Source organism: Coregonus clupeaformis, chromosome 4 (genome assembly GCF_020615455.1).
Source record: "Coregonus clupeaformis isolate EN_2021a chromosome 4, ASM2061545v1, whole genome shotgun sequence".
Taxonomy (NCBI): Eukaryota; Metazoa; Chordata; class Actinopteri; order Salmoniformes; family Salmonidae; genus Coregonus; species Coregonus clupeaformis.
The window spans coordinates 20,261,931-20,277,807 of NC_059195.1; the positions used below are offsets into that span (position 1 = coordinate 20,261,931).

At 45.1% G+C, this 15,877-nt stretch overlaps 1 protein-coding gene across 8 annotated transcripts in view; it reads right to left on the bottom strand.

Annotated features, from left to right (window-relative positions):
* The window catches only part of grip1 (glutamate receptor interacting protein 1), a 451,333-nt gene that overhangs the window by 226,648 nt on the left and 208,808 nt on the right, over positions 1–15,877 (bottom strand). The window contains exon 1 of one of the 8 annotated variants that reach the window (XM_045210585.1): positions 2,564–3,017. The exons of the other annotated variants lie outside the window; for them this stretch is intronic. Within the exon in view, the coding sequence (XP_045066520.1) occupies positions 2,564–2,618 (55 nt within the window). The 5' untranslated portion in view covers positions 2,619–3,017. Of the gene's footprint in view, positions 1–2,563; positions 3,018–15,877 lie in introns of those variants that run through there. 8 annotated transcript variants of the gene reach the window in all.

The following is a 15,877-nucleotide window of genomic DNA, read 5'->3' on the forward strand; positions in this document are numbered from 1 at the left end:
ATGGAGGAAAACATTACAGAGATACAGAGAAAGGCCACCCACTGATGCAATGCATTATATATGTATAGTGTGGAACTGTGTACGCATACAGTACATTGAGATTCTGCAAATGGAAGTCCAAGAGGAAATAGGCCTGTGTTATAGAGGGTGCACTATTAGTTTTAACATCATTCATGACTGGTTGAATAATTAATGTACAAGGAATTTGATAGATTTGAGTCACCAAATGAATATCACCATTTTTAGAAGACCTATTATAGTAACTATGGAGATGTTGATGTTGTATGGGAAGCTACGCTCCTATATAACAGATGGTCTCAGTCTGAGAGACAGTTGAAAGCTGTGTGGATTATTGCATTTTACGTCATCTAAACCCGTGGGTGACTTAGCCAGTGGTCTAGCAGTATGGAGGATGTGATATTAACCCTATGGACAGTACAGCTCCAGCTGGATGTCAAAGAACAAAGCCATCTAGATGTGTGTGTTTTCAGGAAGTATTTAGGTTAAAGACATCAGTGAAAGTGGAATCCCTGGGGACATCTGATCCACTAGTCTGTATCTGTAAGTCCACTGCCCTGACCACGTTTCCACTAGAGCCAATGTAATATCAAGACAACATGATGGTTGATACACACACTGTAACTGTGTTCGAATACCGATACTATCAGTCAAATGTAATTATAAAGCTCTTTTTACATCGGCCATTTTTATTTCTTCATTTTTTTCATTTAGCAGAGGCTCTTATCCTGAAAGACTTACAGTTAGTGAGCACATACATTTTCATACTGGCCCCCCATGGGAATCGAACCCACAACCCTGCCGTCGCAAACGCCATGCTCTACCAACTGAGCTACACAGGACTGATGTCACAGAGATCGGCAGATGTCACTATCATACTGTATACTACATACTTAATGAGTATATACTACATACTATATACTATTAGTTCATTTTAGTATACTGTAAACTAACGGTATACTTTCAGTTGAGTCTACTAGAGCTTTGCCTGTCTACTGGAAGTTGATGCTGTTGCTATGCAACTTCTCGCTAGCTTGTTAGCATAACAAATTACTAGCTACACATCTTACGACTTCATTAACAATGTCCATTGAGAACGTACAACGACTATACCACTTAGTAGCTAAGGTAAGAATGACGTGAATAATAATGTCAATAAACGTTGGGTAGTTAGTTAGATAGCATATAGTTAATATACTGACAAGTTCGATGTATTAAGTAGCCAACTTACATTAGGTAGCTAGCTAACATACCGGTACATACAAGCAACTGCTGTAATGATATGCTATGCGGTTCGTAAGGCTAGAGTAGCTAACAAATTCAAATGTCATAACATAACCCACCAGTCCTATCGTCCTACTGTCATAACATAACCCACCAGTCCTATCGTCCTACTGTCATAACATAACCCACCAGTCCTATCGTCCTACTGTCATAACATAACCCACCAGTCCTATCGTCCTACTGTCATAACATAACCCACCAGTCCTATCGTCCTACTGTCATAACATAACCCACCAGTCCTATCGTCCTACTGTCATAACATAACCCACCAGTCCTATCGTCCTACTGTCATAACATAACCCACCAGTCCTATCGTCCTACTGTCATAACATAACCCACCAGTCCTATCGTCCTACTGTCATAACATAACCCACCAGTCCTATCGTCCTACTGTCATAACATAACCCACCAGTCCTATCGTCCTACTGTCATAACATAACCCACCAGTCCTATCGTCCTACTGTCATAACATAACCCACCAGTCCTATCGTCCTACTGTCATAACATAACCCACCAGTCCTATCGTCCTACTGTCATAACATAACCCACCAGTCCTATCGTCCTACTGTCATAACATAACCCACCAGTCCTATCGTCCTACTGTCATAACATAACCCACCAGTCCTATCGTCCTACTGTCATAACATAACCCACCAGTCCTATCGTCCTACTGTCATAACATAACCCACCAGTCCTATCGTCCTACTGTCATAACATAACCCACCAGTCCTATCGTCCTACTGTCATAACATAACCCACCAGTCCTATCGTCCTACTGTCATAACATAACCCACCAGTCCCAACATAACCCTAGTGGAGTGGACTGCATGGTTACAATTCACCAGTCCTATACACTGTCATAACATATTCATATCGTCCATCACACACATTAGGAGAATCACCACTCCACTCTCTTTAGCCGGAGGCAACATACAGTGACAGTCTCCCCAGCCGGCGGACTTCAAAACAAACGGTGTGCAGGGAAACGGCTTTCTTCTTCTCGTCATGTCCCCTCCTTTCCCCCATCCCTCCTCTCCTCTCCTCTCCACCTCCACTACACCGACTTCACCGGCGCTGTCACAGCAACCCAAGAGAACCGAGAAACAATTCTCCCTTTTTAAATGTCAGCAGTTTCCTTCTAATGTTATTCCATTCCGACTAGCACTCGTAGGTTCATTGCGCACGCAGGCACCCACCAGAACACACACACGCACGCACAGTAATTCAAAGATAACGTATAAAACACACGGCTCGCCCGTACCTTTGTTCACTCTCCGCAGTATTTGACATCTACATTTGAAAGAAAGAGCGATCATACTAGCATCTCTCAGTGCGCACGCTGGTACGGTGCTTGTCCGACGGCTCCGGAGGTGGTGTAGCGGATTCAGTGCACGGGTCTCTGTATTCCCCGCACATAGCAGGAGACCGAGAGCTTGTCCCAGCGGGAGAACGGTTACGGTAGCCCACACTTATTTACGAGCTGCTCCTGGCAGTGTAACCTCACAGTAACGGCAGATATTAAGCATCTAACCCTGCAGCAGGAACCGTGATGTATTCCGTTTCATCACCCCTCAATTCCGTCTTGAAATCCTATATTTTTATCTTCCTCTCTCGCATAAAAAAAATATACGCGTGGAATTGAACTGAAAAGCGTGCGCGCGAACCACTAATGAGAGCTTCAGGTAAAAAGAGGCCAATCTGTGCGTGCACCGTGCACCGTGCCCTCCCACCACCGTCACCATTCGTTTCATCGCGGGGTGTCTCACTGATGCTGAGATTAACCGTCTGTGCTATGATGAGGGAGGGAGGGTGATGGGGTTAAAACTCACACCTGTATAGCCCTACTATGGGGGCTTGCTGCTGATAGGCTACCTTGCGTTAGTCGAGAGACAAATACCGTATGTTTTCCATCAATGGACTGTTTCCCTTCCTCTCTCCAAAGACAGGAAGAGCATTAGGGTATCTGATGTTCTGCTCTGTTAAACCAGGTGGTGGATGCACTGTCCTATTCTCAACTCCACATTATCATGATGTTCTGTTCTCAAACCCACATTATCACGATGTTCTGCTCTGTTCTCAACTCCACATTATCATGATGTTCTGTTCTGTTCTCAACTCCACATTATCATGATGTTATGTCCTGTTCTCAACTCCACATTATCGTGATGTTCTGTTCTCAACTCCACATTATCATGATGTACAGTCAGATTGAGATAAGAGAGGTGGGGGGGGTGGTGTGTGTTTGTGTTTGTCTGTTTATTATTAAGATATACCCTCTGGTTTTCTCTCTCTCTCTCTCTCTCTCTCTCTCTCTCTCTCTCTCTCTCTCTCTCTCTCTCTCTCTCTCTCTCTCTCTCTCTCTCTCTCTCTCTCTCTCTCTCTCTCTCTCTCTCTCTCTCTCTCTCTCTCTCTCTCTCTCTCTCTCTCTCTCTCTCTCTCTCCCTCCCTCTCTCTCTCTCTCTGTGCTGATAAGCAAAAACAAGCGAGAGAGAGTCACATTCACACATTAGAGCAGCCAAGTGTGGCTACCCAAATGCAATTAATACTCCTCATTTTCCCCTCTGCTCTTTCTCTGCACCCTCCATTACCCAGCAGAGTCCAGCTCTCCATTCAATTGAATAAAGTCACACATTTACATTTGTGTCTTTCCGGCGGGCTGAAAAATGACTTGGCTTCATTCCAGACTGTAAAAAACGCTATAACCATTTGGAGATATCAATTATGATCCCATGCACACATTTATTTAGCCTTTGAAAGGATATCAAATGGCTGTGTTAAAAAGCACCATTCTTAATTATGGATTTGATGTCAGTTAACGCTTTAGGTTAAATCGCCTCTATGAAGTGTAGCTTCATGTGATGCATGTGATAGAAGGAGTCAGGCGCAGGAGGTCCTCTGTAGCTCAATTGGTAGAGCACAGCGCTTGTAACGCCAGGGTAGTGGGTTCGATCCCCGGGACCACCCATACGTAAAAATGTATGCGCACATGACTGTAAGTCGCTTTGGATAAAAGTGTCTGCTAAATGGCATATTATTATTATTATTTATTATAGGAGAGTAACACGCATCCAAAGAGTTTATTCCGTTGATAAACAGTTGCGCAAGCATGCGACAACAACACTCAGGCACAGTGGAAAATACTACCCTGGCAACAACAAGGTAAGGGTACCTCAACCGAGCTACACACAGCTCACTACAAACAATCACCCACACAGACAAGGAAGCAGAGGGAACACTTATACAATGACTAATTGGGGATGAGGACCAGGTGTGTATGTGATTAATTAGACAAGACAAGTGGAGTGATGATAAATGGATCGGCAGCAGCTAGTAAGCCGGTGACGACGAACGCCGAAACCTGCCCGAACAAGGAAGGGAGGCAGCCTCGGCGGAAGTCGGCCTCGGGGACGGCCAGGAGGACGTGGAGCAGGGCGAGCCGGATGGCGATGGTGGAAATCCCGTAACATGGAGGGATTGAGGATTTCCCTCACCGGGACCCAGCACCGTTCCTCCGGACTGTACCCCTCCCACTCCACGAGGTACTGAAAGCCCCCCACCCGACGCCTCGAATCCAGGATGGAACGGACTGAGTACGCCGGGGCCCCTTCGATGTCCAGAGGAGGTGGAGGGTCTCTGCTATAGATCTCTGCTCTAGGGGACCAGTACTAGACTATAGATCTCTAATCCAGGGGACCAGTACTAGACTATAGATCTCTAATCCAGGGGACCAGTACTAAACTATAGATCTTTAATCCAGGGGACCAGTACTAGACTATATATCTCTGCTCCAGGGGACCAGTACTAGACTATAGATCTCTAATCCAGGGGACCAGTACTAGACTATAGATCTCTAATCCAGGGGACCAGTACTAGACTATAGATCTCTAATCCAGGGGACCAGTACTAGGCTATATGGAGATCCACATGCTACTACTCTCTGTAAAGGGTTTGTCTCACCAGCAACAACAAAACCTCTAAGAGGAAATTGCTAGAGGGAAGAGACATGGGAGGAGAGAGAGAGAGAGAGAGAGAGAGAGAGAGAGAGAGAGAGAGAGAGAGAGAGAGAGAGAGAGAGAGAGAGAGAGAGAATGAGAGCGCAAAAGAGAGCGAGAGAGAGCAAGAGAGAGAGCGAGAGAGAAGAGAGGAGAGGGGAGAGAGGATTGAAGAGAGAGAGAGAGAAGAGAGAGAGAGAGAGAGAGAGAGAGAGAGAGTGAGAGAGAGAGAGGCAGAGAGAGAGAGAAAGAGAGAGAGAGAGAAAGAAAGAGAGAGAGAGAGAATCCATAACCCAGGGACTGAGGTATAAATTAAAGTGGCCGACATAATCTACTGGCTGTTATTAAAGACATAATTGATCGTAGGATAACCAGTGTGTGTGTGTCTCCTATCACTACCATTACCCAGCAGAAGACAGATGAGATGGGAGATATAGTACCCCGCCCCAGACACACACATACCCATCTATCTATCCTCTTTTGACATTGACAGGCTTTGACACAAGTAATGGGTGACCGGGCGTACTGGGAAATTGGTCCAAATAGCAGTGGATATAGATGTACCTGAAGGAAATGATACTGTACATGTCATTGACACTGATGTGAAAGGCATGGGGAACTACTGTACTCATTAACCTACTGGGTTCATTCAAATGGTATGGGTAGCACAAAATGGCACCCTATTCCAACACACTGTGAGGAATTGATCTCATTAAGGGAAAGCTGAAAATATATTATCTCTGGGGCTCTGAATATTGAGTGTGAAATAAGTGGACAAAGAGAGGGGGAGGGTTAGAGAGAGGGTGAAGGTTGGGGAGAGAGAGAGAGAGAGGGAGGGAGAGAGAGAGAGAGAGAGAGAGAGAGAGAGAGAGAGAGAGAGAGAGAGAGAGAGAGAGAGAGAGAGAGAGAGAGCAATAGAGAGAGGGTGAAGGGTGGAGAGAGAGAGAGGGAGAGAGAGACAGAGAGAGAGAGAGAGAGAGAGAGAGAGAGAGAGAGAGAGAGAGAGCACTAGAGAGAGGGTGAAGGTTGGAGAGAGAGAGAGAGAGAGAGAGAGAGGGAGAGCAATAGAGAGAGAGAGAGCGAGAGCGAGATTAGAATTCAGTAACTAGCGTTGAGTCCATGTCCTTTGAAAAATCTCCTAAAGAGATCACATTAGTTATAAACAGAAGTCTACTCCTTAACATGTTACAATGTCTGCATCCCAAATAGCACCCTATTCATACAGAGCTGTTGTCAAAAGTATGCTATGTAGGTAATACGGTGCCATTTGGGATGTCACTAATGACAAATGTGCTGCAATGGGCAGCATCACTGTACCAGGCTCCCTGCACCGACAGCTATGATACTAGCAGCCCCTAGTGGGGAGTTCGGGACAGTGCCTCTGGTTCATTGACTCAAGCAGAATTTCAATCAGCAAGCACAAAGTAACAAGAGTCATTGCATAATGGCTGTGTGTGGTATTATGGTACAATGGTACTACCTCAAATTTGAATGTAGGTTCATCCATGGCAGCCATCTTTCAGAGACCAAATATTTTCTTAAATTGGTCCTTTTGCGTTCATATCATCCACTGCAGAGTTGAATCTTTTCAGTTTTAGTCATTGTAAGCAACACTTTGTATACCCCCCAAAAGGAATATGGATTCAATGTAATGGGAGCAAATATAATTATATTACAGTCGGAACCCAATCATATTATTTGCAACCGAGTTACTACAATACAATAATGCAACACACAATGCAAACGAGAGAGTAGTCTCCCGTGACTGTAGCATCGTCTCTATCAAATTACAAATCTTCCCTTACAGATATAATTAGCTTGGGCTTTATTGGGCCCACAGCACAGCACAGAGAGAGAGAAAGAGAGAGAGAGAGAGAGAGAGAGAGAGAGAGAGAGAGAGAGAGAGAGAGAGAGAGAGAGAGAGAGAGAGAGAGAGAGAGAGAGAGAGAGAGAGGAGGAGAGAGAGAGACAAGGAGAAGGAGAGAGATAGAGAAGGAGAGAGATAGAGAGAGTGAGAGAGAGAGAGAGAGAGAGAGAGAGAGAGAGAGAGAGAGAGGCAGAGAGAGAGAGAGAGAGAGAGAGTGAGAGAGAGAAAGAGAGAGAGAGAGAGAGAGCGAGAGAGCGTGAGAGAAAAAGAGAGAGGAGGGGGTATATCGAGCGGTGGCTTCCTCATTTCTCACTTGACTTGGTTTAATGAAATGATGGACAGAGAGGTGAGAGAGAGAGGCCATATCCGCTAGAAAATAGGACTAGGTAAAAGAAATGGCAGAGTGGCATCATGAGTGTGTGTTTCTGACATGACTAAACGCACAAACAGACAAACACAAACGTCAGCCGCAAGCAGTAAATCTCCTGCTGGTGTCGACGAAGGTAGCGATTCAACAAGTAGAAGTGTCGGGAAATCAATAGAAAATGACGTTGGTCAGAGGCGACAAGACGGCTGCCCACTGCTAATATGCGTTCGTCACAACAACAGCACGCTTCTGGAAATAGTGTCTGCAGTGAGGAAGAGACTGAATATAGTAAACAGTGAAAAAGGAAAATGAAAGTACTCTACTGACGACCATAATTGAGCCATCTGCCTTACATGCCGCAACACTAAACTAAATCGTCCTCCACTCAAACATAAAAGAGCTAAACGAAGCGTGGACTTCAATAGCAATCAGCCACCCAGCCTTGTTCCCAGACTACACCTCCAGGCTCTACAAAGTGATGACAACAGGCTTCTGACAAAACCAAGTCCCAGTTTGTATGAGAGGAACAGAGAAAAGACTAACAGCAGCAAGCTGTTTTAGATCTGTCCTCCTTTGATGTAACTCTGCTTAGAAAAATTGTTCTTGATCGACGCTTATCCACAAAATGTAGCTTGTGAGGACTATGAGAGAGAGACAGGATAGAGGGAGAGAAAGAGATAGAAAGAGAGAGAGAGAACGAGAGAGAGAGAGAAAAAGAGAGAGAAAGAGAGACATGATAGAGGGAGCGAAAGAGAGACAATGAGAGAGAGAGAGAGAGAGAGAGAGAGAGAGAGAGAGAGAGAGAGATAGATAGATAGATAGATAGATAGATAGATAGATAGATAGATAGATAGATAGATAGATAGATAGATAGAGAGACAGAGAGAGAGAGAGAGAGAGATAGATAGATAGATAGATAGATAGATAGATAGATAGATAGATAGATAGAGAGAGAGAGACAGAGAGAGAGAGAGAGAGAAGGAGAGAGAGAGAGAGAGAGAGAGAGAGAGAGAGAGATAGATAGATAGATAGATAGATAGATAGATAGATATAGAGAGAGAGAGACAGAGAGAGAGAGAGAGAGAGAGAGAGAGAGAGAGAGAGAGAGAGAGAGAGAGAGAGACAGAGAGGGAGAGAGGCTCAGGCCCTCCTCACCACCATGGCTGAGGGATCAGTTCACGAAACTGGAGGGGGAGGTGGTCCTGCTCAGGGAGAGTGTGAGCAAACAGCAACCAGACATCACACCTTAGAGGAGCTCCTAACCAAGGTGCGGACAGAGCAGGACAGCAGCCTTGCAAAACAGCTGAAAGAAGTTCAGCAAGAGAGAGATAGACTCAAGAGAGAGCTGGCTGATCTAACAAAGGTGGTGAGAGAGCTCCAAAAAGACAGGCAGAGCAGTAATAACGAGCTGACCACACTAAGAGAGGAGCTGCAGGAGAGAAAGAGAACAGAGGACAGGCTGCAGGAGCAGCTAGATCACCACTTTATGACCTGCCCTCACACAGCAGAGGAGCCCACCTCAACCAGCCAGGCCTCCCCAGCCCTGCCGGCTGCATGCCTCCCCAGCCCTGCCGGCTGCATGCCTCCCCCCCAGCCCACAGAACAGCCTCCCACTGACAGCGGCACCGACACAAACTAGCCACACCCCAGCTCCAACACCCACCAGCCACAACTCTACCCCCTCCAGTCCAGAAGAAACACTGGCTGAGATTGTCCTGTTGATGGACTCAAATGGGAAGTTTGTTCAGGAGAATAAACTTTTCCCTAGACACAAAACGAGAAAGGTGTGATGTCCAACAACGCAGAGTGCCATGGCGCTGCTTGATAAGGCCCAGCTCGGGTCGCCAAGCCACATAATCATACACACCGGAAGCAACGACCTGCGTGCTCAGCAGGAGAGGGTGGCTACTTTACTAAGGGGAGTGATTGAGAAGGCCTCCGCAATCTTCCCCAACTCAAGGATCGTGGTGTCAACCCTTCTACAGAGGAAGGACTTCCACCCTGCCACAATCCAAAGAATAAACGCCAGCCTCTCCCGGGACTGTGCCCTGTGACCCAATGTACACCTGGCCCACCATCCCACCCTCGATCTGGACTGTCTCTATGACCATGTTCACCTGTACAGGGAGACAGTCCCCATCCTTGCTAAGACTCTCAAGGACGTCGCTTTAAACCGCATCCCGACCTCTCCAACCAGGAACAGCGGAGCAATCTCCACCCACCCGAGATCACCGAGACAACACCCCGGACCAGCACCCTGGACCCCACAGCCACGGCCACAGCACCACCAACCTCAATGCCCACCACATCCAGCGCAGCACAGACCACCCCAGCCCAGCTTCAGACCCACCCAGACGAGGCCTAACACCCCCCTCCCCCCTCTGCAGACCCACACCTGGAGGAGCCACAGCCCGGCAGACAGAGCTATGCACAAGCTGTGAGAGGAGCAACTGGCCCAGCTCCCACCAACGAAACGAGTGACATCAAACAAATGCTGAATCTACTATGCTCGCATGTGATAGGCCGAGGGTCATGGTAAGATGAGCACAAGAACTCCACCATCCTCACACTACATCCACCCAAGTGGCATGACACAAATACTATCTTAAATGATAAACAAATCACATTTGTATAATAAGAGTTTAACTTAATTGAAACATCCTATTTTAATAGTTCTTGTTGGATTGTGAGTGTTTATCCCATTTTGAAGGTAAAGAAAAAACAGTTATGAAATATTTTTACGTTGCATGTTGGAATTTACAAGGATTGAAGTCCTCTGCTTTTGGGCTAAAGAGCAGAAACCCAGACTTCCTTAAATAAATTAATGATGTTGGTATTGTAGTACTACAGGAAACATGGTGCAGAGGTGATGTTTCCACTGGCTGTCCACTAGGTTATAGGGAGATAATCGTACCATCCACCAAATTAAAAGGAATCACACAGGGCAGCGACTCAGGGGGAATGCTAATATGGTATAAATCTGAACTAACTAATTCAATCGAATTGATCAAAACAGGAGAATTCTTTAGCTGGCTAAAAATCAACAAGGAGGCTATCTTAACAGATAAAAACGTCTTCCTCTGTGCCACATACATTCCCCCCTCAGAGTCACCCTACTTCAATGAAGAGAGTTTCTCCATTCTAAAGGGGGAGATTAGTCACTTTCATACCCAAGGCAACGTACTGGTCTGTGGAGACCTGAATGCTAGAACAGCAGAACAACTAGACACTATTAACAGTCATGGGGACAAACACCTACCAGGAAGCAACAACCTTTCCCTCCCCACATACCCCCCCAGAAACAACTATGACAAAGTGAAAAACAAAAATGGAGTACAGCTCCTGAAGCTCTGTCGAACACTGGGTCTGTACATAGTCAATGGTAAGCTAAGAGGGGACTCTTTTGGTAGGTACACCTACCAGCTCTTCTCTTGGCAGCAGTACTGTAGACTACTTCATCACAGACCTCAACCCAGAGTCTCTCAGAGCCTTCACAGTCAGCCCACTAACACCTCTCTCTGACCACAGTAAAATCACAGTGTATCTGAGAAGAGCAGAACCCAACCATGAAGCATCACGGCCCAATAAATTACATGGTACTAAACAGACCTATAGATGGAGTGCAAACAGTACAGAAATCTACCAAAAAGCAATTAGTAGCTAAAAAATACAATCTCTCCTGGACAACTTTTTAGCCTTAACATTATCCTACAGCAATGAAGGTGTACTTTGGCCGTTTGGAACATAAACTTTATATTTGACAAATTAGCCTCCTTGGCTAATCTAAAGAAACATACGAGCAAACCAAAAATAATAGATAATGGAAAATGGTTTGATAATGATTGTAAAAATCTAAGGAAGTAATTGAGAAATACATCTAATCAAAACACAGAGACCCAGACAACAAAAATATACGCCTTCAATATGGGGAAACACTGAAGCAATACAAACACACCCTAAGAACAAAAAAGGAAGAGCACATTAGAAATCAGCTGGATGTGATTGAGGAATCCATAGAATCAAACCACTTCTGGGAGAATTGGAATAAATTAAACAAACCTCATAATGAGGAATTGGCTATCCAAAATGGGGATATGTGGAGAAATCACTTTGCAAACCTCTACAGCAATATAACAAAGAGCCCAGAACAACAAGATATACAAGAAAAATTACAAATCCTTGAATCAGCAGTCAAAGACTATCAGAATCCTGTGGATACCCCAATTACAGAACAATAATTATTGGAAAAACTTTGCACTCTCCAACCCAAAAAGGCCTGTGGTGCTGATGGTATTTTAAATGAAATGATCAAATATACAGACCACAAATTCAAATTGGCTATACTCAAACTATTCAACATTATTCTAACTGCAGGTATTTTCCCCGATATTTGGAACCAAGGACTGATCACACCAATTTATAAAAATGGAGACAAATTTGACCCAAATAATTACAGAGGAATTTGCGTTAACAGCAACTTGGGGAAAATTCTCTGCAGTATCATAAACAGCAGACTACATCATTTCCTTGATGAACACAACGTCCTAAGCAGAAGCCAGATTGGATTTGTAAAAAATTATCGCACAACAGACCACATTTACACCCCTCCACACTCTAATTGACAAACAAGTAAACCAAAACAAAGGCAAAATCTACTCGTGTTTTGTAGACTTCAAGAAAGCATTTGATTCAATTTGGCACGAAGGTCTTTTTTTTTTCAAACTAATAGAAAGTGGTATTGGAGGGAAAACATATGATGTTATTAAATCAATGTACACTAAAAACAAATGTGCGATTAAAATTGGCAACAAGCAAACAGACTTCTTCTCTCAGGGACGTGGGGTGAAACAGGGCTGCCCAATAAGTCCAACACTATATAACATCTACATTAATGAATTGGCAAAAACATTAGAAGAATCGGCAGCACCTGGTCTCACCCTACACAACACTGAAATCAAGTGTCTGCTGTACGCAGATGACCTGGTGCTGCTGTCTCCCACTAAGGAGGGGTTACAGCAGCATCTAGATCATCTGCACAGGATCTGTCAGACCTGGGCCCTGACCGTTAATAAAAAAAAATATGAATATAATGATATTCCAAAAAAGGTCAGGAAATCAGGATGACAAATATAAATTCTATTTGGACACAGTTCTATTAGAACACACCAAAAATTACACATATCTAGGACTAAATATCAGCAACACAGGTAGCTTTCACATGGCTGTGAATGAGCTGAGAGACAAAGCAAGAAGAGCATTCTATGCCATTAAAAGGAATATTAAAATCGAAATTCCAATTAGAATATGGCTCAAAAATTTCCAATCAGTTATAGAACCAATTGCTCTATATGGCAGAGAAGTATGGGGTCCGCTCTCTAATACTGAATTTACCAAATGGGACAAACATCCAATCGAAATACTGCATGCAGAGTTTTGCAAGACTGTATTGCAAGTGCAAAGAAAAACTCCAAATAACGCATGTAGAGCAGAATTGGGCCAATACCCCCTCCTTATTCGAATAGAAAAAAGAGCCATCAAATTTTACAACCATCTAAAAACAAGTGACCCCAAAACATTACATCACACAGCTTTACTATGTCAAGAGATGAAACAAGAGAAGAGTCCCCTCAGCCAGCTGGTTCTGAGGCTCAGTTCACTAACCAAAACCAACCTCATAGAGCCTCAGGACAGCACTCAGAAAATCTGGCCCAACCAAATCATCACAAAGGAAAAATAAAAATATATCACCTATTGGAAAGACACCACAAAAAATCAAAGTGTCACGCCCTGGCTCTAGGGACTCTTTTATGTTGAGCCAGGGTGTGTAGAGTCTATGTTTTGTGCTCTTTGTTTTCCATTCTAGGTCTTGTATTTCTATGTTGGCCAGAGTGGTTCCCAATCAGAGGCAACGAGTGTCAGCTGTTACTGGTTGTCTCTGATTGGGAACCATATTTAAACAGTCTGTTTTCCCTCAGTGTTTGTGGGATCTTGTTCCGTGTTTCCTGTGTAGGTTTGTGTTCGCACTTTTGGACGGCACGTATCGTTTTTGTTGTTTTGTTCGTGTAAACATTTAAATAAATATAAGTATGTTTGCATTCAACGCTGCGCCTTGGTCCTCCTCCTTCGACGGTCATGTTGAGATTGGTCGACTACTATTGCTTTAATGTATTGTTATTCTCATTAATATTGTTGTTGTAGTTGCTGTTAATGGTAATCCCATTTCCACTACTACTATTATTATTATTGCTGTTGGTCCCACCATTTTTGTTATATCTATACTTTGACAATGTAAGTAATTTTACTTGCCATGTCAATAAAGTCTATTGAATTGAATTGAATTGAATTGAGAGAGAGAGAGAGAGAGAGAGAGAGAGAGAGAGACAGAGATGAGAGAGAGAGAGAGAGACAGAGAGAGAGAGAGAGACAGAGAGAGAGAGAGACAGAGAGAGGGAGAGAGAGAGAGCGAGAGAGAGAGAGAGCCAGCCCCCACAACCCCTTGCCACCAGAGGGGGCTCACACTTTAAAGAAGGGAGGGCAGAGGTGAGAAATAGAGAGGGAGAGAAAGAGAGACAGCCCAGCTCCCCCCCCCCCCCACGCTTTAAAGAAGGGAGGGCAGAGGTGCCAGACTTACGCACAGACACAAACACACTCTGAGCAACGTGGAGATGGTTGCCATGGTGACCTTGATCAGAGCAGGGCTCAGAGTTGCTGACGGAGGTGGTGTGAGGGCAGAGTGAGTGTGTGTGTGTGTGTGTGTGTGTGTGTGTGTGTATGAACAAGCACCCCTGTGGCGAGGGGGAAGGCAGTCTGTGTGAATTAAATCACACTGCTCACAGCCTCACCTGCTCACCCAGCAGCTCTCTAGAGGGGGTTGTAGTGATTCTGGGGTACAGGGGGATTTAGATACTGTTAGTATGAAGACCTGTTCTCCCTCTGTCACAAGAGAGAATAAAGTCTCAGAATGTCTTGTATGAAATGGAACTGAACTATGAACTCTGCAAATCAGCCCACACCGCAATAAAAATTACATTTAACCGGAAACAAACTAATGCAGGTTCAAGCTGGCTAAAAAGGTGAAACAAGGTCAAGCTTTCAATAAACAGAATAACTAATTTGAATAAATACACCGTACAGCCATGATTCAAACAAACTGATCAAGCTAGGAGTTTCTCAGGAGCAGCCACCTAGCCTTTCTCTGACCTGTTTCCACCCGCCTGGGGGGTGTCGGTCGGTCAGACTGGTAGTCCGGGTGGGAGACCACAGCTGCTTCTCAAATAGCAACCCATTCCCTGTATAGCGCACTGGTTCTGACCACAGGGCTACGTAGGGTGATGTATTTGAGACACAACGCCATGTGCCTGTCTGCTCTGCGTGGGTATCCACTCCAGGAGAGGGACGGTCCATGTTCCCCGTCTGTCACCTCTGGTAGTCCAACCACCCTCCCACTCCCTGACACAAGCACTAATTTGAAACGCCTACACAGCAAGGTCACTAAACTCCAAAACTGGTCCTTTATTTTTCAACTATGTGGGTACCCAAGAGGAGATGGAGAGAGAGGGAGAGAGAGAGGGTTTAGTTTGCTTTGGCAATGTAAACATATGTTTCCCATGCCAATAAAGCCCCTTGAATTGAAATTGAAATTGAATTGAAATTGAATTGAGAGAGCGAAAGAGAGCTAGAGACAGATAGACAAAGAAAGAGAGACAACAAGAGGAGGAAGAGCAATAGAATAGACAGTATCATCATCATCATCATCATCAACCAGGACAATGTTTGATCAATGAGTCTCATAATGAGTTGGAGTTTCAGTGCAGTAAGTAGATGGATGACCTGCCGACTGGCTGATAGAAGAGGAGGGTGTTTGGACAGAGACAGACCCTGTAACTGGCTGTTACTGACTGGCTGACTGGCTGACTGGCTGGCTGACTGGTTGACTGGCTGACTGACTGGTGACTGGCTGACTGGCTGACTGACTGACAGACTGGTTGACTGGCTGACTAGCTGACTGGCTGACTGACTGACTGGTTGACTGGCTGACTGGCTGACTGGCTGACTGACTGACTGGCTGACTGGCTGACTGGTTGACTGGCTGACTGGTTGACTGGCTGACTGGCTGACTGACTGACTGGCTGACTGGCTGACTGACTGGTTGACTGGCTGACTGGCTGACTGACTGACTGGTTGACTGGTTGACTGACTGACTGGCTGACTGACTGGCTGACTGACTGACTGGCTGACTGGTTGACTGGCTGACTGACTGGTGACTGGCTGACTAGCTGACTGGCTGACTGACTGGTTGACTGGCTGACTGACTGGCTGACAGACTGGTTGACTGGCTGACTAGCTGAC